Raw genomic sequence first — 21,748 nt, forward strand, 5'->3', positions numbered from 1 at the left:
CCAGGCAATTTTGTGTTTTCCATGAAAAGTCACACTTTTATTTCCCACCATAAGTTGTAAAATGAATAGAAAATATAGTCAAGACATTTTTCTGGCCATTTTGAGCATTTAATCGACCCCACAAATGTGATGCTCCAGAAACTCAATCTGCTCAAAGGAAGGTCAGTTTTATAGCTTCTCTAAAGAGCTCAACTGTTTTCAGCTGTGCTAACATGATTGTACAAGGGTTTTCTAATCATCCATTAGCCTTCTGAGGCAATGAGCAAACACATTGTACCATTAGAACACTGGAGTGATAGTTGCTGGAAATGGGCCTCTATACACCTATGGAGATATTGCACCAAAAACCACACATTTGCAGCTAGAATAGTCATTTACCACATTAGCAATGTATAGAGTGGATTTCTGATTAGTTTAAAGTGATCTTCATTGAAAACAACAGTGCTTTTCTTTCAAAAATAAGGACATTTCAAAGTGACCCCAAACTTTTGAACGATAGTGTATAAGCAAAATAATAGTAGCAATTTGTGGAAAATGCTATAATAATTCTTGAAAACTAAAAAAAAAAAATACGTTCTTACCATCAAATACTTTCCATATTTTGTTGCTTTTGTATTTTCTGGGGTTTTGTTTTCATGTCGTTTTTATTTCGTCCTCAGTTGGTTTAGCGACACGCTCCGCCGTTTTGTTTTTCTTTCTTCACGGTATATTCCGCTTGCACGTGATGTCACGCATCACATAATAATTTCACCTGGGGGTCAAACAGACACCGTCTTTGGTGTAAGCAAGCCTTAATCTGTCTTCAATATGGTTCATTTTTTGTTCCTGAAATAGATAAAAGGTATTTAGTCTCCTCAAGAAAAACGTCAACAAAGAGAAGCAAATGCTTCAAGAACAACGAAGAAATGAGCGGTTAAAGAGAATACGACGAGAGGAGCTCAGACTGAACTTTACATCGAGTAGAGCAGTAAAAACTCATCTCATCTCATCATCTGTAGCTGCTTTATCCTGTTCTACAGGGTCACAGGCAAGCTGGAGCCTATCCCAGCTGACTACGGGTGAAAGGCGGGGTACACCCTGGACAAGTCACCAGGTCATCACAGGGCTGACACATAGACACAGACAAACATTCACAATCACACCTACGCTCAATTTAGAGTCACCAGTTAACCTAACCTGCATGTCTTTGGACTGTGGGGGAAACCGGAGCACCCGGAGGAAACCCACGCGGACACGGGGAGAACATGCAAACTCCGCACAGAAAGGCCCTCGCCAGCCACGGGGCTCGAACCCGGACCTTCTTGCTGTGAGGCGACAGCGCTAACCACTACACCATCGTGCCGCCCCATAACTATAATCATTCTTGTAATAATAATTTCAAGAAACTGTTAATGTTCAGTTCCCTCTTCATTTATTCTCTATTCAAAAGGTACAACTGAGTCACACAGGTTGATAAGTATGTAACAGACAGGAACAATTTTATCCAAAATAGTTTTTACTGCGGCAGCACAGTGGTGTAGTGGTTAGCGCTGTCGCCTCACAGCAAGAAGGTCCTGGGTTCGAGCCCCGTGGCCGGCGAGGGCCTTTCTGTGTGGAGTTTGCATGTTCTCCCCGTGTCCGCGTGGGTTTCCTCCGGGTGCTCCGGTTTCCCCCACAGTCCAAAGACATGCAGGTTAGGTTAACTGGTGACTCTAAATTGACCGTAGGTGTGAATGTGAGTGTGAATGGTTGTCTGTGTCTATGTGTCAGCCCTGTGATGACCTGGCGACTTGTCCAGGGTGTACCCCGCCTTTTGCCCGTAGTCAGCTGGGATAGGCTCCAGCTCGCCTGCGACCCTGTAGAACAGGATAAAGCGGCTACAGATAATGAGATGAGATTATAGTTACCTGTAGCTAAAACTGGAATGTACTGACTCTGGTAGCGTTTGTAATTATTGTCCCATCCACTATTAGAGAAAATTAAAATAAAATCTTACAATCCTTGACAAATTAGAAACCCGAATGTCGGCGGCTATATAAACACGGGGTCAAGCGACATTCCATACAAAACATAGTCACGCGTGCACAACTCTGCTTTGCTGCTGCTTTAAGCGTTCTTTTAGCTCTGCCGTATCTTTGTGCTGTATATGGTCGTGGTCACAACAGTACTCGTGACCGTGGCGTGTTCTGATTATTTAGAATTCCGTCTGTGATTCGGAAAGAGGGCGAGGAAACTCTGAGGCTTAGTACGGAGAGGAGACGAGCACGGCTGAACAACATCGGCAGGGCTGATCTAACAGAGGCGAAAACCAAAACAGCTCGTGTTTGCAGTGATCGTTTTATCTCTGGTGAGATTCAAAAGCTTTCTCGATAATATCATGGAAGAATTTTATTTCGTGTTGCTAGAATTTTGCTATAAAATGGGCGTTCTCTTGTCGTGCTTCAGTCAGTCGTTGTTATTTGAACACGTGTATTAGCATTTCGCTTCTAGGAGCACCAGCAGAATTATATGATAGAAACAATCCAGACTGGGCTCCCGCTCAGAAAACGGGCTGTGTTTCGTCCAAGGTTGCACTTGATTCTTCGGCAGCCAAACCAGATAGAACGCGATATCTGGGTACTCGATGGTCAGCAGAAGCGTCTTACCTTCAGAAAAGTCTGACTTTTTTAAATAATACAGGTCACACCCACACATATCTATCTTCTCTTTGTATCGAATCTTTGCTCGAGCGTTCAAATCGTGGTAAAATGCAGCATTGTTTACAGACACGCTTTCAGCAGCTGCTGTCCTAGTCGCTTTGTATATCCACCATCATGGCGGACGCTCATTTTGATCACGTGGTTCCAAGCCATCTGTATTGTTTTAAAGTCTAGAGTAAGATATCTTATTTTACAAATAACACTTGAGATATTGTTTTAACAATAATAAACATCACTGTATAAATGATGGAGTGCAGATAGCTGTGTAACTAGATGTCCGTGGAGTTGCTGAGTCATGGAGGGCTGGGAGGGAATACCATCTAGCCCACAGTTCAGGTCGCAGTCCTTTGAGAGGAAATGCTTTGGCTTTTGTAACATTCTGTTTCCAAAAGCTGATGTTGGGAAAAAGTCTTTACACAAAGGTTTTCTTGCTTTTGTAGTTTTTTTTAAACTGTTCTTCCGTGTCGGGACTCTTCGAGGAGAAAAAGAAGGTCTATTCCAACATGTAGCTAATGCTAACGCTAGGCCACAAATCTGCACCATGATGCCAGTCGTTTTGTACGGATCATAACCGTGAATAAACTCTAATTTCCGCGTATATCTGTCCTTTGCTTCTTTCTGACTCTGGATTATCCAAGTAATCCGGTAGTAGAGCTTTTTTAGCTGTAGTTTTCTTCGGACAACAGCAACAGACATCTTCACTTGGCTTCAGTATGTGAACAAAGTTTGCTTACTCCCCAGGTATAGACCCTTTTCAGTCACGTGACCTTCGTAAACGCGACCACCATTTTGGACATGTAGTGGACTTCGGCTCGAATCGGTTTGAATGCGAGGAAGGCGACAAACGAAAAACATAAAAGAAAAAGGAGTGAGATGCAGAAAACACCTTCACTATCCAGCGACGTAGGGCATTTACAGGGCGAGCAGAGGGAGAGGTATTTGCAAAAATTGAGGTTACCAGGCTTAGAGAATGACGTTTACCTGCTTCCACCAGGATTGTTCACTGACGTACGCTCCGGCTTCTCGGCCGGAGCACTCTGGGAGCAAGCCGGAGCGCGCTGCTTAATTTGAGGGGGAGCAAGCCGGAGCGCGCTCCGGAACCTCGGCCGGAGCACTCCGGGAGCAAGCCGGAGTGCGCTGCTTAATTTGAGGGGGAGCAAGCCAGAGCGCGCTCCGGAACCTCGGCCTGAGCGCGCTGCTTAATTTGAGGGGGAGCAAGCCGGAGCGCGCTCCGGAACCTCGGCCGGAGCACTCCGGGAGCAAGCCGGAGTGCGCTGCTTAATTTGAGGGGGAGCAAGCCGGAGCGCGCTCCGGAACCTCGGCCTGAGCGCGCTGCTTAATTTGAGGGGGAGCAAGCCGGAGCGCGCTCCGGAACCTCGGCCGGAGCACTCCGGGAGCAAGCCGGAGCGCGCTGCTTAATTTGAGGGGGAGCAAGCCGGAGCGCGCTCCGGAACCTCGGACGTTGGGTCCGGCAGCTATTTACACTGGATCCGGTGTAAATAGCTGCCGGATCATAATTACAGTAAACTAGTAAATACAGTAAAGGAAAAACTTGAGACTGAAAGGTTTTAACAGTCATCCAAATGACTGAACATAAACATTGCTACAGTAACATACTAGCTACTATGTTGTTGACATTAGCTAGTCAACAATAGCTACTACAGAAGAACAAAGAGGTTACAATGGGTTATTTTAGCCTATCTGGTTACACACTCGCCGCCACAGAACGTTAACAGCAATGTAATGCCTTTTCTGGCTAATTTTATTCGTCTTACCTCCAACAAAGTGGTCACTACACAAGCGCTGGTATGCCGAGGGCTGCCAATCTTTCCTGTTAATGGCCGCTATCCATCTTCTCCGTCGGGATCCGATAAAATGATAATCCTTGCCTTGTTTGTTGATGGTTACTACATCCAGGTGCACAACAATATAGTGGCATGATGGAAGTCTTGCTGAAAGTAAAAACTTTCTTTGCTGCTGTTCCTCAGTGTTGGCTGTGGTAAACTACTGGTAGTACATGTCCAAAATGGCGGCCGCGTTTGCCGTGACGTCACGTGAAAAGGGTCCATAGGGTAGCGACGTTGCTAACATAAATGTGACATCAGTGCAAGGGGTCTATATGAGCTGATAGCCTAGTAGTAGCCAATCAGAGCATGCGATTGCTCATATCCAGTGAACGTGGAGAGAATCATAGATCTTATACGGTGTGTAATTTGAATAATTGAGTGAACTGGCTACTTTTGCTTCTCATCTTTTCAGGTAGGTAACTATTTTCAGGACCTTTGTCTTTATCTGATGCGTCTTTAAACTTGCTTTCGCATGTTTCAGACAGTCCACGTTTCCTTCTGGAGGTTGATCGTGTTGTAATAAATCTCCTGCCTGACGGGTTCAGTCCTCAGCTCGGGCTTTCCGACCCTACTCGACTCTAAATTGCTCGTGCATGTGAGGCAGATCTCCTGTGCTGCTCGCTCTAAATGCATTTAAAAGTGCTTAACAACGTGAACGAGCACCGCCCAAGGAAATAAATTACTTCACAATTAGAGGAGATAGAGAGGCTGTCCAGCTTCGGCTCCGTGCTCAATCATGAGAGGAGCAGAACCGGACCGTTTTAATCCAGACCCAGGGTGATCTATTTAAAAAAAAATCAATCACTGCATGCATTTGAGAATTAATTTGTCTTTATTTCTTCATTAACTGGAAGCAATTAGACTCTTGGAGTTCTGAAGTTCATTCCGACGGCTGGCTGAGTAACCTGGAGCGTCGAGAGGCCACCGAAGTCCTGTAAAATAAAACATGAGTCGATATCCTGTCCCTGTTTCCACAGATCTTAACACTTAAAGGACCAAACCTTTTTTTTCCCCTCTCTCGGCACTCAAGGAATCTCAAGCAAGTGTAAAATCCAAAGGCTGTTTCCTTTCTGATGTGTATACAGTATATTCAGCTTGCACAAGTAATAATGTGATTTATTTCCATTTTTAAATAAGATTTTAATGATGATGACGTAACAAGCTGCATACATGTCAACCTATACGGATTTGATTCAATAAACGTAGTATACGGGCGTATAAATAAAGTTATACGGATTCTTTAAAAAAACTTCAATATTTATTTAGAGCTATAATCAATTCCCACGATGATAAAAGAGCGCATAACATTTACAAACGTACTGTACACCACAGATAGCCAGTAAAGAGTCTTATGAAATCGCGCGTTATCTTGTGGTAGCGAGACTTCGTTCCACTTTTGATCATGCGCACACCGCATTGCGAGAATCCCGCCAACCGGGAAGTCATAGACATATAAACATAGACGCCGCCTTCTGCGTAGAATCATACGTCATCCTTGCCGCCATATTGGATGTGGCAAAGTGGAGATTCTTCACCGTCTCTGGTATAGCGTCTAGACAGTAGCCGAGAATAAAGATGCCTCATTCATGTGCTACGTTTAACTGTACCAACAGGTTTACCGTCCAAACGAGATCACATGGGATTACCTTTCACAGGTGAGACTGGAAAAATACTTTTCATTGTATTCGGTCATTATAACGTAATTTTACGAACAGATTTTCCTGACTTTGTGGCTAATATGAAGTCTCGCGCATAATAGCCGCTCGGTGAAACCTGACTCCAAACAACGAAGTATTTCCTTCGTAACTACGCTGATAACACTGTGTTTTTGTCGAACATTGGAGCTTTGTATTCATTCTGAAGGTTTATTGTTATTAATATTGAATAAAAAGTAACTGGGATATATCATTGTTAATTATCATTCAAATTTTAGGTAAATTATTTTAATTTGCATCTTATACGGATTTTATAAGGGAAATACGGATTTTGGAGGTTGGTTATACAGGTTTGATTGACCAAAGGTTGACATGTATGAAGCTGGGTGTGTCACATCAGTGTTTTCTTTCCTGGCATAATAAAATACAGAAAAAAACAAACAATACTGAACTATACAAAACGCCTGCAGACTTAAGATGCTACATATTTAACATTAAAATGTCCATATATGGTAATTAAGTTGTGTTTGTTTAAAAAACAACAACAAGGTCTTTACACAGTCACATATCCAGAATAACACTGGAACTTCTTAGTGAAGTCAAAACAGCACTCCTGTCCTGTCTTACCAGTCCACGGGTCATAACTCAAATTTGAGAGGAAAAAAAAAAATGTCTATATGGGTCTGTCTCAGAAACTGGGTACTGTGGGGGTCCCCCACTAAATATACTCACAGTCAATAAACTCTACGCTTTTGAATGGTGATGTTGGTTTTAATTTGAAATAAAATGATGAAAGAAATAATACAGATAAAACTAAATCTTTGATGTGAATACTCTATTCAGAATTTGGCAAAAATTCTGCAAATTTGTAGAAAAATGGCGGCTTGATCTGGGACATGATAAACGGTTGACTACATCGCATTCCATTAAAAAGGTTGTAGCCCACTGAAAAGTCTACAGTTATCACTGATTGTATTTTAAGTTGTAACTTTATACACCTAAGGATCGGTGCGCTCACAGAATAATCATAACCGTAATAAAACATCATGCAAAATATTTGATCACCGTCGTAACTCCATTTTCCGCAAACCCAAAACCAATACGATCGTGTGATTTGATCTAAACGGAAAGCCTCAGGGTCGAGGTCACGACCTCACCAAAAGTAGGAACTTAAAATCACTACACCATATAAACATTTAGTTATAAATCTGCGACTTTGTTTTTTAAAACGAAAGCTGAAAGTTAGGTATAGAATACGTTTCTTACAGAATATGTTACGATGGTAGCTGGTCTTGTATGAATTTCTGAGCTATAAAATGAGTCGTGGTCTATTTTTTACCGTAGCGTGTTATTTGTGTGCGGGGAAGGACACGCATTAACAATTTGCATGTGTAGAATGGAATTTTCCACTCCAACAGTTAGAAGTTGATCGTGCTGCCATTTGCGGTCTTTCTGTTACGCGGGTGATCTGTTCGGACGTTATCGCTGAAAAGGTGAGTTTTGACGGTTTTATTTTGTTTTAGTCTTGCAGTATAAGGCAACAGAATGTTTCTTTTTCATCTTACTTTCATATTTCGTAGTTTGTGTGTATTTTTGGCCAATATTTGCAACCATGGTCAATTTAGATCGAACTTTTGATAGAATCTACGGCCAGACATTTTGCCTCGTGCTCCGTCCGGTGCGGTAGCGATGTCCCGTTGCTTGCGCGCCGCAGCAGAGACCCGCGCGACCTTCAGCCGGTACAGTCGCTGTTCTTTTACCACCGCCGTTATTCTCATCTTTCCGGTGTGTTCTTGATTTTTCCATTGTGCCCTATTTCGCCATATCAAATACCCACAATGTATCATATTATTCATATTTAAGTGAATAATCAATTCAGTCATCATAACTTGGCATTTTTAACCCAAGCAATCAAAGAGAAGAAATTTATTCAATATTTTCACTCCTCTGTGAAGGAGGGGCTTTAATTCTTCATGCTGTAGTTATTTTATATGGAAATCAATTTTACAAAAGCATTTGAATTGTAATCAAAAAAGTTTTCCACAGTGGAGGCCAGATAAAGCAAGACGCTATCTTTATTCTTATTAAACATTACAAAAGAAACATTGAGTGTTCGGTAAATGCAAAAAAAAATAGTAAAATTAGAAAATTTATTTTTTGACCATAATGTCCCAAATGAGAGACCAGTTTCTGAGACGGACCCTTATATAAATTGTTTACATTATTAGCTCATGTGTCCATAAGGCCGATGAGCTGTCGCCATGGCGCGGCGTCCGTCGTCCACAATTCAGTTAAATCGTATCTCCTCCGTCAGTTCTCCACGGATTTCCGTTCCGATTGTTTTGCTTGAAAGAACTCATCACTCCGCACAAAACTTGGTTGTTGTTTTGTCAAACTGTTTGCTAACGAGTTACTAATTAAGCCAAATTCATGAATTTTCCAGGCCTCGCACTAGAACTGTATCTCCTCTGATTTCTCACCCGATTTCAGTTCTGATCGATGGTTCGGCTCGATCTTCCTTCGGATAACAAAACTTTTTTTTTTGTTGTTGCTTTTCCTGTTGTAAACAGTTTACAGCTTTCTCCTCCATCAGTTCTCAATGGATTTCGATTCTGATTGTTTAGTTTAAAAGAATTAGACCTTCTGTACAAAACTTGGTCATTGAATTGTCAAATTTTTGCTAATTAGGTCGCCTTAACGAGTTTTGGGACTTCTCGTTAGAATTGTATCTCCTCTCGCAGTTCTCACCCGATTTCAGTTCTGACTGACGTTTTGGGTCGATCTTCCCTCAGGGAACAAAACTTGGTCGTTTGTTTACAACTTTGTTTATTTTCGGTTAAATCGTGTCTCCTCCGTCAGTTCTCCACGGATTTCAGTTCTGTGCCGAGTTTCCCAAAAGCATCGTAGCACAAAGATCATCGTTAAATGGTAGAGCGAGCAGTACAATAAACACTCACTCACTCACTCTCTCTCTCCTAGTTAAGAGGCTCTTAGCGTTAAGAGGCTTTTGGGAAACCCACCACTGATGGCTTTGTTTGAAAGAACGAGTCCTTTTGTACAAAACCTGGTCACTGAATCGTCAGATTTTTGCTAATTAGGTCGCCTTAACGAGTTTTGGGACTTCTCGTTAGAATTGTATCTCCTCTCGCAGTTCTCACCCGATTTCAGTTCTGATTGATGTTTTGGGTCGATCTTCCCTCAGAGAACAAAACGTGGTCATTTGTTTGTTGATTTTATTGTTGTAAACAATTTGTTTATTTTCAGTGAAATCGTGTCTCCTCCCCCCGTCAGTTCGCAATGGCTTTCAGTTCTGATTGTTTTATTTGAAAGAACGAGTCCTTCTGTACAACACTTGGTCACTGTATTCTCCATTTTTTGCTCACAAATTAGTAATTCGGTCGCCTTAACACATTTTCTCCTGACTAGAATTGTATCCGCTCTCATTTATCATGCGAATTCAGTTCTGATTGATGTTTTGGGTCGATCTTCTTCTCTTGGGGAACAACAATTAGTCGTGGAGGTCGTCACGTTTCAGTTCTGTTTGATGTTTTGACGGCAGGTCAGATGAGCTCCTACGTCCCTGACGTTCTGATCTAAATGTAACCAAACCACTAAACTGCTTGCTCTGTATATGACTTGGACAGTGTCTGTCTCTCGTGTTCAGCTTTCCTGCTTTATAGAGAATCACTGGAACATGCGGTGACCTCTAGAATGACTTACCAGCATCTTCAGCATGTCTCTGGTGTCAGGATCGACCTCAATGACCTCCTGATCCAGAGCCGAGACCTGAAACAGCCAGCAGGACGTTGTTTCATCGATGTGGTTTGACCTTCTACAACAATCCGTTAATAATTAACATGGAGGAACTAAACAGTAACTGCAGCACAACTGCTGGTAATCATAACCCATTAAAAAAAAAAATCACAATGAAAATAAATCAATTCTGGAAAAGAAACCAAAAGTCTAAAGAAATAAACTCAGCCCAGTTTTGAGTTCTCTTAAAATGAAACGCTGTCACACCCATTTATCCACATGGATGATGGGTAGGACTTTATTCTTAAAGTGCATTACATAAACTCTCAACGCTCTGACAATATAAGAAGAATACTGAGAATTATTCTATCCACGTTCACTGGATATGAGCAATCGCATGCTCTTAATAGCTACTCTACTACTAGGATATCAGCTCATATAACATGAGTAGAGAAAAACAAAATGGTGGAGCGTGTTGCTAAAGCAACAAAATATAGAATGAAAGTATTTGATGGTAAGAATGTATCTTTTTTTTAAGAATTATCACATTTTTCCACAAATTGCTCCTGTCATTTCACCGGTTTGTTTACATTCTTCATCTTTAAGCATTAAAGCTATACTGCTTTCAGATTTTTCAAGTGTATTTTTGTTTAGTGGACCGAAAGCTACTGAATTCGAATCACAGACTTCCAATTTTATTAGGTTTTTTTAAATAGAACAATTAATGAATTTAGAGCCACATGGCCATAAATTCTCCGCTATTTTTTCCTGCTTCACCATGACTCAATTCAAAATGCTACATCATGCATGACGTGGTGGGCTTTCCCCGTTCGCGCAAAGCATTATGGGATACAAATTTGAAACAGGAGAGAAAAATGGAGGACGTGAGTGTGCGAATGAAATGTGAAAGACCGACTACAGTAACGGAAAGCGAGAAGGAAAGGAAACGCAGGACCAAACTAATAAATATCGGCGGTCAGCGAGCACCTCGGTGTGATCAGCTGTTCGTTTAGCGACAGAATGATGGAACGGTCAGTGCACGCTCAAAGGTAAACCTGCGCATACGAACACACACGGACTTCCTCTGTCTGCTTGACCGCACAAAGCTAGCGATTTCATGCACATTATTTGCTCGGGAATCCGCTCAAATTAAATAACTTCCCAGCCACAGAATGGCCGGAGATTTTGTGAGATATTACAGAAATAAACATATATCACAATGACCAAATTTCAGATGGAACTAGATTTCACCGATTTTATGAAATTAAAAAGCCGTCTAGGTTTAAAATTTTATTATTATTATTATTTTTTAGACTGGTTCAAAAGCTCAAAGTTGTTTGAAAATTACAGAACTTAAATGTCCAAGGAAAAGTTAAATAAACGTCTAAAGCTGTTCTATACCTCGGCAAGACGGCACTTTCTACAAAAACGCAACACTGAAGTCAATTCGTGCAGCCATCGATAGGTTTTTAAGAAGTCCGCCGAAGCGGAAATTTATTTTGTCGGACGTTTTGTATAAAGTTTTTATTTACTGAATTTGCTAAAAATAAAAATGCTCCGTTTCTCAAAATCCATTGAATGTGGATAGAATTAACAGTTATTCCACTCAATCTCGTCATACATGGCTTATAGATAACTCGGTGCTACGCGCCTCGTCGGCTATCAGCTCATGTACGACTCGATTTCGTAGAATAACTGTTAAATATCACGTTAAGAGCCTGGCACCATGAAGTCAGACTGATAACACAGCAAACTGAATAGTGATAGCAGTATCAAATAAGAATTAATTTAAAATATTTTTGGTTTGTATTTCACTTCACCTGACTGACTGCACAAATTTCAGAAGAGTAAAAAAACATCGCTGTGGACATGTGTCGTGTTGCTGTATACAGTTCCTTGGAAGAGTCCTGTGTTATATCTGAGCAGTGGGTAAAGTACTTTTAACAGCTAGCACGGGGGATATTAGGCAAGGCAAGTTTATTTATATAGCGCATTTCATACACAGTGGCAGTTCAATGTGCTTTACAGAGGTAAAAGCAACACAGTAAACAACAGAAAATAAAATTGCATAAAATAAATGGGGAAGAAGAGAGAAAAAAATAACAATTAAACAATAGTAGAAATAAAATAATAAAATGAAGTAAAAGTTCAGTAAAAAAAAAACAGCAGAATAAAATAGAATAAAAGTTAAGTAAAGTTTAAAACATGCAGAGACTGTAAAAGTTAAGTAAAGTTTAAAACATGTAAAGATGACGATATTAATCAGTTAGCAGAAAGCATCTGAGAACAGCTTGGTCTTTAGTCTAGATTTGAAGCTGCCAACAGCAGGAGCATTTTTGATGTCCTCTGGCAGTTGGTTCCATAGCTGTACTGCATAGTAGCTAAAAGCTGCTTCACCACACTTTAACAGGTTTTACCAGTAAATTTTGCTGCTGCGATCTGGTAGATCTGATTGGGTTAGGCCGCTGCAACATAGAGAGGTAATTGGGCCCTGTACCATTTAGAGGTTTGTACACCAGCAGCAATGCTTTAAAGTAAATTCTGTAGCTTACTGGAAGCCAGTGAAGGGACCTTAGAATTGGAGTAATGTGCTCTGTTCTTTTTGTTCGTGTGAGAACCCTAGCCGCTGCATTTTGAATCACCTGAAGTGGTTTGATGGTCTTTTTTGGCAGGCCTGTGAAAAGGCCATTGCAGTAATCAACCCTAATAGAGATGAAGGCATGTACAAGTTTTTCCAGATCATCTATTAGGAAATGCTAACGCAAGGTTGATGCTCCTGAACATCTCAGTCGATGCAGGTTGCTTTACTTTGTGTTCAGTGGCCTAAATGAACCTCACCGGGGGAGAAAACACACCAGGGTTCGACTGAGATGCGACTCAATGGTGCGTACACTACTGTTCAAAAGTTTGGGGTCACTTTGAAATGTCCTTATTTTTGAAAGAAAAGCACTGTTCTTTTCAATGAAGATCACTTTAAACTAATCAGAAATCCACTCTATACATTGCTAATGTGGTAAATGACTATTCTAGCTGCAAATGTCTGGTTTTTGGTGCAATATCTCCATAGGTGTATAGAGGCCCATTTCCAGCAACTCTCACTCCAGTGTTCTAATGGTACAATGTGTTTGCTCATTGCCTCAGAAGGCTAATGGATGATTAGAAAACCCTTGTACAATCATGTTAGCACAGCTGAAAACAGTTGAGCTCTTTAGAGAAGCTATAAAACTGACCTTCCTTTGAGCAGATTGAGTTTCTGGAGCATCACATTTGTGGGGTCGATTAAATGCTCAAAACGGCCAGAAAAATGTCTTGACTATATTTTCTATTCATTTTACAACTTATGGTGGTAAATAAAAGTGTGACTTTTCATGGAAAACACAAAATTGTCTGGGTGACCCCAAACTTTTGAACGGTAGTGTAAGTGAAAGCAATCTCGCAGAAGGTGTCTCACTAATCCGGCCGTAATCCACTGACCTCAGGGACGTAGTTATCTCTCCTCTCTCTCTCTTCTTCCTGGAGTTTGAGCGAGATGCCTCGAACCGGACCCCTCTGGATCCTCTTCATCAAATGTGTCACATATCTGTACGTGTACAAATAAAGATAACTGAAATGAAAATTTGTCATTTTCTCCTTACCATAAATATAGATATTTGGGCAGTGCCTATAAGCAGAGGCTGGCGTTGACTCGTCTAAGACTTGTTCACCATCATGCTAGCTGAATGGAATACATTTGATATACCATGAAAAAAAAGCCAGCCAATATTATTAGTATTATTATACATACACTCACTCTTCCAGTTTTTCTATGTCCATTGGTATGTTTTTCTCTTGTAAATATGTTTGAAGAATATCTAATGAAGTTTTGGTAGTCTTTCGGGCGTTCATCGCGTCTTTTTCTTTTCCCACGAACAAAGAAATGCTTCTGCACATGCACTGCAGAAAACTCTCTCACTGGATATTCGCATCAGCTCCGACGTGCGACATCTTGACAACCGTGCAATATCATATTCAACGCTCATTCTCCATTGGGTAAAGTGACGTAATACACGTAGGATAAGCGATATGCTAACAATATTGCATGCTATCGGACCAAATTAATGAAACCCACTAGAAGGGAATAGAACACAGGTTTTTATTCCATCGAAAACGTGTCCTGTATGGATAATAATTCCTGATAGTTCACTCTGATGACATCACTCCCAGCGTTTTCCCACTGACTGGACACGTTATCATCAAAATGGCGGACCGGTTCAAAGTTAAAATTCTCTTGATTAACTTGCGGTTTTTTGGGGGGGGATGTGTCCATATACAGTCATGTGAAAAAGAAAGTACACCCTCTTTCAAGTCTAGGTTTTAAGTGTCAGAACATAATAAAAATCATCTGGTCCTTACCAGGTTTTAAAATTAGGCAAATACAACCTCAGATGATCAATAACACATGACATATTCACCCTGTCATTATTTATTTAACACAAAGTAAGCCAAAAATGCAGTAGCAGTGTGTGAAAAATTAAGTACACCCTTACTGCTTCCATAGAAATTATGAAGGCATTTAGCAGCCAGGTGTTGCTGATCAAATGAATTTGATTCATTGAGCATCAGCAAGTGTGGCCACCTCTTAAAAAGCAGAAGTTTTGGCAGTTTGCTGGTCTGGAGCACTCGGATGTATGTTAACATAATGCCAAGGAGGAAAGACATCAGCAATGATCTTAGAGAAGCAATTGTTGCTGCACATCAGTCTGGGAAGGGTTATAAGGCCATTTCCAAACTATTTGAAATCCATCATTCTACTGTGAGAAAGATAATTCAGAAGCGGAAAACATTCAAGACAGCTGCCAATCTTCCCAGGAGTGGACGTTCCAGCAAATTTACTCCAAGGTCAGACCGTGCAACGCTCAGAGAAACTGCAAAAAACCCCAAGAAGTATATCTAGGATTCTACAGGCCACAGTTAGCATGTTAAATGTTAAAGTTCATGACAGTACAATTAGAAAAAGACTGCGCAAGTATGGCTTGTTTGGAAGGGTTACCAGAAGAAAGCCTCTTCTATCTAAAAAGAACATGGCAGCACGGCTTAGATTTGCAAAGATGCATCTGAACAAGCCACAAACCTTCTGGAACAATGTCCTTTAGACAGATGAGACCAAAGTGGAAATGTTTGGCCATAATGCACAACACCATGTTTGGTGAAAACCAAACACAGCATATCAGCACAAACACCTCATACCAACCATCAAGCACGGTGGTGGAGGGGTGAGGATTTGGGCTTGTTTTGCACCTTGCAGTCATTGAGTCAACCATGAACTCCTCTGCATACCAAAGTATTCTAGAGGCAAATGTTAGGCCGTCTGTCCAACAGCTAAAGCTTGGCTGCAATTGGGTCATGCAACAGGACAATGATCCCAAGCGCACCAGCAAATCTACAGCAGAATGGCTGAAAAAGAAAAGAATCAAGGTGTTGGAATGGCCAAGTCAAAGTCCAGACCTCAACCCAATTGAAATGCTCTGGCGGGTCCTTAAGAGAGCTGTGCATAAACAAATGCCCTCAAACATGAATGAACTGAAGCAATGTTGGAAAGAAGAGTGGGCCAGAATTCCTCCACAACGATATGAGAGACTGATAAAATCATACAGAAAATGACTGCTTCAAGTTATTGCAAGTGGTTCTACAAGCTACATGGGGTGTACTTCCTTTTGCACACATGGATTCCGCAATTTCACTTCATTTTTGTTAAATAAATCATGACATGGTGGAATCTGTTGCGTGTTGCTTTACACCTGAGGTTAGATTTGCATAATTTTAGGACGTGGTAAGGATCAGATGATTTTTTTATGTCATGTCTTGATTGGTAAAACTGGAAGAGGGTGTACTTTCTTTTTCACAAGACTGTAATATAAAGAGCATTATGTGGTAGTGCGAAGATATGAAGTTTATTTTCTTGTTTTGAAAAATATTTTCACTCATTCACTTCGCTCACTCATGAATATGTTCAGCATTCAAAGATAAACTTCAGAACTTATATATAATCTCCATCCATCCATTATCTCTAGCCGCTTATCCTGTGCAGAGTCGTGGGCAAGCTGGAGCCTATCCCAGCTGACTACGGGCGAAAGGCGGGGTACACCCTGGACAAGTCACCAGGTCATCACAGGGCTGACACATAGACACAGACAACCATTCACACTCACATTCACACCTACGGTCAATTTAGAGTCACCAGTTAACCTAACCTGCATGTCTTTGGACTGTGGGGGAAACCGGAGCACCCGGAGGAAACCCACGCGGACACGGGGAGAACATGCAAACTCCGCACAGAAAGGCTCTCGTGGGCCGCTGGGCTCGGAACCCAGGACATTTTTGCTGTGACGCGACAGCCCTAACCACTACACCACCGTGCCATGTATAATATATACATACCCTCCAACTTAATATCACCACTTTTGTTATATAAGTGCCTTGAGAGTTCCCGTCAATTAAGAGGGGGAAAGGAAGACGTGACATTGGTTATCCAAAATGGCTGCCTCATAACACTGCATGGTAACTGATTCATGTTTATTGACGACAGTAAGTCACACTGCATCTTATGGTGATGATACACGGGGCAACTTTTTGGGCAATGTTGCCGAGCAATGTTGCTGGGTAATTGCGTTTTGACTCTTTTCTATTGAGATTGGGCAACATTGTTTCTTTCTGAATGGTTTTGATAATCTCTGGCAACTTTTTGAGATAAGCCAATCAGAACGCGAGTATCGAGTCATGTGACCTCCGGTGAGGTTCGGATCAGAAATTTCAAACAAATATGGCGGCCGCTCAGTGTCAGTGGAGTGAAGAGATGGAGAGGCTCCTCATCTGTTTTTACGCCGGTAAGTTGTTATTTTAATATTCTATATGGAGGAATTTACCTCACCAAAGCTCTAAAAAACAACAGACAGCTTGATTAAATGGTCACAGCAAAAATTAAGACATCGATTTTTTTTTTTAGCTAACTGTAAACTGCCGTTGCTAACTGTTGTTACCCATTGTTAGTTGCCCTGAAAAGTTGCCCTGTGTCTCACCTAGTTGCCCGTTGCCAGCAACATTGCTCGGCAACATTGCCCAAAAAGTTGCCCCGTGTATCATCACCATTACACCACATCAGAACGTCTGTATGACATCATTTAAAGAAAAAAAAAAAAACCCTGACACAAATGCTTACGGAAAAGAATTGGGCGAGATCGACTACCATTCCACGTTAGCTACTGTATATTAACTCCTGTACAAAACTAACGTTAGACACCAACCTGGCTGACTGACGCCATTTTGAGCAAGTGGAATATTTCCTTTAAAGAAGAACTGAAGTCATTTTTAAACTTGCTTTATTTCTTAATTAACGTGTTAGTCAATTACGTTTTCGGTTTTATTAACCTTATATCGTGACTCGTATTGGCATATTATATTACACTTATCGGCCTTTTCGGTTTTTAGCCATGTTGAATGTAGTTCGTTTGGTCCACGGCGGGCGTCGCTTATCCGCGCGATCTTCACGAGACTTGTGCGAGACTTCAAACGTGAAGTGTCGGCGCCGCCATTTTGAAAACTGTTTACACAGTGGCCAGATCGCCATATCATTCCAATTTAAATAAATTTCGAGATTTGCCAGCTTCATCAGTGATGGAGATTATTCCATACAACTCCGAACCAACGTGGAGTAGAGAAGAGCTGGAAAAATGACAGGATAAGGACGAGTCCGTCGCGCTGGTATTTACGTCATTACTGTCGCACAATTAAAACGTGCCAGATCAGGCGGCTGGTGGGTTTTCAAAATAATAAATACATGCGTGTATTTTTGTGATAAATCCATATTATACTGAGCGCATTTCCCACATAATCCTCACTAAGGTTTCGGACAGCACTACAAAATGGCGTCCCCGCTATACAGTGCCCTATATAGTGAGCAGGGAGCGATTTTGGACGCAGGGAAAACTTCCGGCTTGATTACGTCAGCATTCGAAAGAGGGCGCGCGCATCTTTTGACGACGTTGGCAGATGTTGGTCGCTTTGATTTCCGCTGTACGTTTTACTTCCGTCTTACGAAGTCTCGCACAGGTCTCAACGAATCTCGTTTACGGCCGTCGCTTTGACATACGGACTGATATATTACAGAGCAGTGACACAATAGCGATCAAAAATGCATTCCGATATTTAATAAAATTAGATAAATAGAATTTTGAAAATAAAAAAAATTCCCTTCAGTTCTCCTTTAAGAGATTCAATTAGCCTTTGTTCTAATCATACAAGCACTTTAACAACTAATCCCTTTCCTGTGTAAACAGGGTTTGACTCAAGCGCCATAAATATCTCAGAGTGATAACAGTACCTATAAAGTTCTCCTTTCTCCAGACATGGGTTCTGAACTCACCCTGCTATTTTGTTGCGCAGAGGCTTGCTGGGGATGATGGCGATCTCATCACACACCCTCTTGTTGAGGTGGAAGTCGTTGCCTAGTCGGGTGTAGTACTTCTCAATGATGAGTCGAGAAGCCTTCTTCACTGTCTTTGTCCTTACACGACCCTGAATACACATTTTTAAAAAAAAAAATCCCCAGAGTTACTGGTAATGTCATGACGTAGGCAGGGAAGTGGAAGAAAGGTCAAGGTAAGCGATATCTGTGAAGTAATGACATAAAATTCATGATTGTGGTGGATCGGAGTCCATTGCAAGCACAAATCTGACAGGATTTGTCCATCACTGAGCATCATGCATGCTCATTTACACTGAGGGTCAGTTTAGCATCCCACAGCCAGGTTTTAGAGAGGTGGAAGGAAACCAAAGAACCCAAAGGAAACCTGTGTGGACACAAGAACGTGCAAAACTCCACACACCGTAACCTGAGAGCAGGACCTTGGATTCAAAGTATTTATAAATCGATCAGTTTGTATGGCCCACCAGAAATGGTGTTACTATAAGTAAGAACATATTCCTAGCCATCGTCAAGCTACCTGGTTAATGTTTATGGATTTTTTTCTGGCTTCTCATCACCCAAAGAGAAATAAGGGTTACGTTAGCTACCGAGTCGTAATGTCAATATGCATCCCTGAGCAGTGGTTTGTAAAATTAACCCTGAAAAACCTTAACAAGGCGGCACTGGCTAGTGGCTAGCATGTCCGCCTCTCGATCGGGAGATCGTGAGTTCTATTCACGGTTGGGTCATACCACAGACCATCATAAAAATGGTACCGACTACCATCTGGCAAGGCACGCTGCAATACAGATGCGAGTGGGGAGTTGACTAGCCCCCCACTGTAACCTGAGCTATGTAATAGGCGAAAGGCCGAGGGCTGTGGAAACGGAGATCGGCGCCACCCGATGCGCCACACAGCGCGGAAAGGACTTTAACTTAACCTTAACAAGGTCCATCTCGTGTAATTTGTTCTGAATATGATTCATACATAGTTCTCATCTCATTATCTGTAGCCGCTTTATCCTGTTCTACAGGGTCGCAGGCAAGCTGGAGCCTATCCCAGCTGAAATTAATTCATCATTGGTTCTACCCTTAATGCCAGGAGCAGACGACATGATTTTTTTTGTCTTTCGTGATTGTCACCTTAGACAATCATAGTGCCACAGATTCTTGCCATGTTTTGGTCGGGTGATTGGCAACACTACAAAGTTTGACATCATCAAAGAAGGGTGGCACGGTGGTGTAGTGGTTAGCGCTGTTGCCTCACAGCAAGAAGGTCCGGGTTCGAGCCCCGGGGCCGGCGAGGGCCTTTCTGTGTGGAGTCTGCATGTTCTCCCCGTGTCCGTGTGGGTTTCCTCTGGGTGCTCCGGTTTCCCCCACAGTCCAAAGACATGCAGGTTAGGTTAACTGGTGACTCTAAATTGACCGTAGGTGTGAATGTGAGTGTGAATGGTTGTCTGTGTCTATGTGTCAGCCCTGTGATGACCTGGCGACTTGTCCAGGGTGTACCCTGCCTTTCGCCCGTAGTCAGCTGGGATAGGCTCCAGCTTGCCTGCGACCCTGTAGAACAGGATAAAGCGGCTAGAGATAATGAGATGAGATCATCAAAGAATGTAGGATTTCTCAAACTAGGCAAGAAAATACAAAACATCCCGACATCATAGAATTTTAGTCTGGGTGTCATGGGGCATCAAAACCATTGTTGTTTGTGTCACACTGAAAGGCCTGTTTGTTGTTCCTGGGGAAGCCATAATGATTAGAGAAGCAGCTTTGGGACCAAAAGGTCACCGATTCGATTCCCTGGACCAGCAGGAATGGCTGAAGTGCCCTTGAGCAAGGTACCAAACCCCCAACTGCTCCCCTGGGTATGTTATACACCGCTCTAGGTAAGTGTCTGTAACGGAATGAAGTTTGTATTCGAGTCCAATGCTGTAAATGTTGTCAAATTGGACTGAATTCATGTAGTCTGATCCCAGCATTATTCTTGCCCACCCTTTGCCACCCCATGTCTGAAGCCCTGGACACGCCCCTGATGATTAAGTGACAATTCAATTCATTTAACGAGTCTAATTTTTTTTTCTTTCCCTGAAATGACTTTCTTCAACCAACTCATAGTTGGACCCCAGAAAGGTTTAGTTACACATGGGTAACCAATTTATAACCCATCTGTAGCGCGTTAGTCAAGTTTTAGAAAAATAAACCCTATAAATTCACGCTAAGCTAAGCTAGCTGTGTTGACGCAAAAAAAAACCCACACACAATACGTCAAATTCATGCGCCGGTATCCTAGCAACGGGTCGTTCGGTGCGACTGGTTTTGTTTATTACCGCTAACAAAAACGAGCCTTCCTGCCCAAATTAACACTGTTTTTGTCTTTCAGCATTCACTTATTAGCTTCACAAACGTTAGCTGTAACTTGAAGGGTGTTTTTTTTTTTTTTTAGGAAAGTCCTCTCCGCTCCATTGAGCTCTCGCGTTCTCTTTTATATATATATATTAAAAAAAACTATACTTTTTCTTTTGAGAAAATGGCCATTCGCGCGTCTCAGCTTTCCTAAACATGTCAAAAACAGATATTTGGTGCTTGAGACACTGAAAATCAAGGAAATAACAAAGATGACAACGGATTCACAAAAGGTTCAATTCACGAACGGACACAACCCACCATGCTGCCTCAGCTCTCAGGAAAGGACCTGCGCGCGAGCAGGGCGGAAGTTTATAGCTTGTGGCGGAAGTACAATAAAAGTCCCAGAGGAAGGGACTTCTAAATACCTAAATTCATGAAAAGGCAGACGCCACAGTTCAGCCAATTTATTATTATTATTGAATTTGCTCATAAATTACAATTGTAACCTTATAAGGCTTACTATAATGCAGTAGCTTATGAGCAAATTTAAGAATAATTAATAATAATTAATATAATTGTAACCTTAAGGCTTGAGTAACTATAGTGCAGTAGCTTGGTGAGCAAATTCAACATTTTCATAATAAGCTATTGCACTACAGTTAATCAAGCCTTAAGGCTACAACTTTAATTTATTATTATTATTATTATTAATAACAATGTTAAATATGGGGCGGCACGGTGGTGTAGTGGTTAGCGCTGTCGCCTCACAGCAAGAAGGTCCTGGGTTCGAGCCCTGGGGCCGGCGAGGGCCTTTCTGTGCGGAGTTTGCATGTTCTCCCCGTGTCCCCGTGGGTTTCCTCCGGGTGCTCCGGTTTCCCCCACAGTCCAAAGACATGCAGGTTAGGTTAACTGGTGACTCTAAATTGAGCGTAGGTGTGAATGTGAGTGTGAATGGTTGTCTGTGTCTATGTGTCAGCCCTGTGATGACCTGGCGACTTGTCCAGGGTGTACCCCGCCTTTCGCCCGTAG

General features: G+C 41.8%; 1 protein-coding gene across 2 annotated transcripts; it reads right to left on the reverse strand.

Moving 5' to 3' along the window:
- Positions 1-5,338: 5,338 nt before the first annotated feature.
- On the reverse strand, positions 5,339-21,097 carry rps17 (ribosomal protein S17). Of its 2 annotated transcripts, XM_060940922.1 has the most exons (5): positions 21,038-21,097; positions 18,332-18,483; positions 13,408-13,513; positions 9,901-9,966; positions 5,339-5,457 (listed from the first exon to the last, which is right to left on the reverse strand). In XM_060940922.1, the coding sequence occupies exons 1-5, from the start codon at positions 21,038-21,040 to the stop codon at positions 5,383-5,385; spliced, it is 402 nt and encodes a 133-aa protein (XP_060796905.1). In that variant the 5' UTR covers positions 21,041-21,097; the 3' UTR covers positions 5,339-5,382. The 2 variants fall into 2 exon arrangements, with proteins under 2 accessions (XP_060796905.1, XP_060796904.1); XM_060940921.1 differs by lacking the exon at positions 21,038-21,097 and having other exon boundaries at positions 18,332-18,495.
- Between the last annotated feature and the right edge of the window lie 651 nt (positions 21,098-21,748).

The sequence above is a fragment of the Neoarius graeffei genome, chromosome 15 (genome assembly GCF_027579695.1).
Source record: "Neoarius graeffei isolate fNeoGra1 chromosome 15, fNeoGra1.pri, whole genome shotgun sequence".
NCBI classification, from domain to species: domain Eukaryota; kingdom Metazoa; phylum Chordata; class Actinopteri; order Siluriformes; family Ariidae; genus Neoarius; species Neoarius graeffei.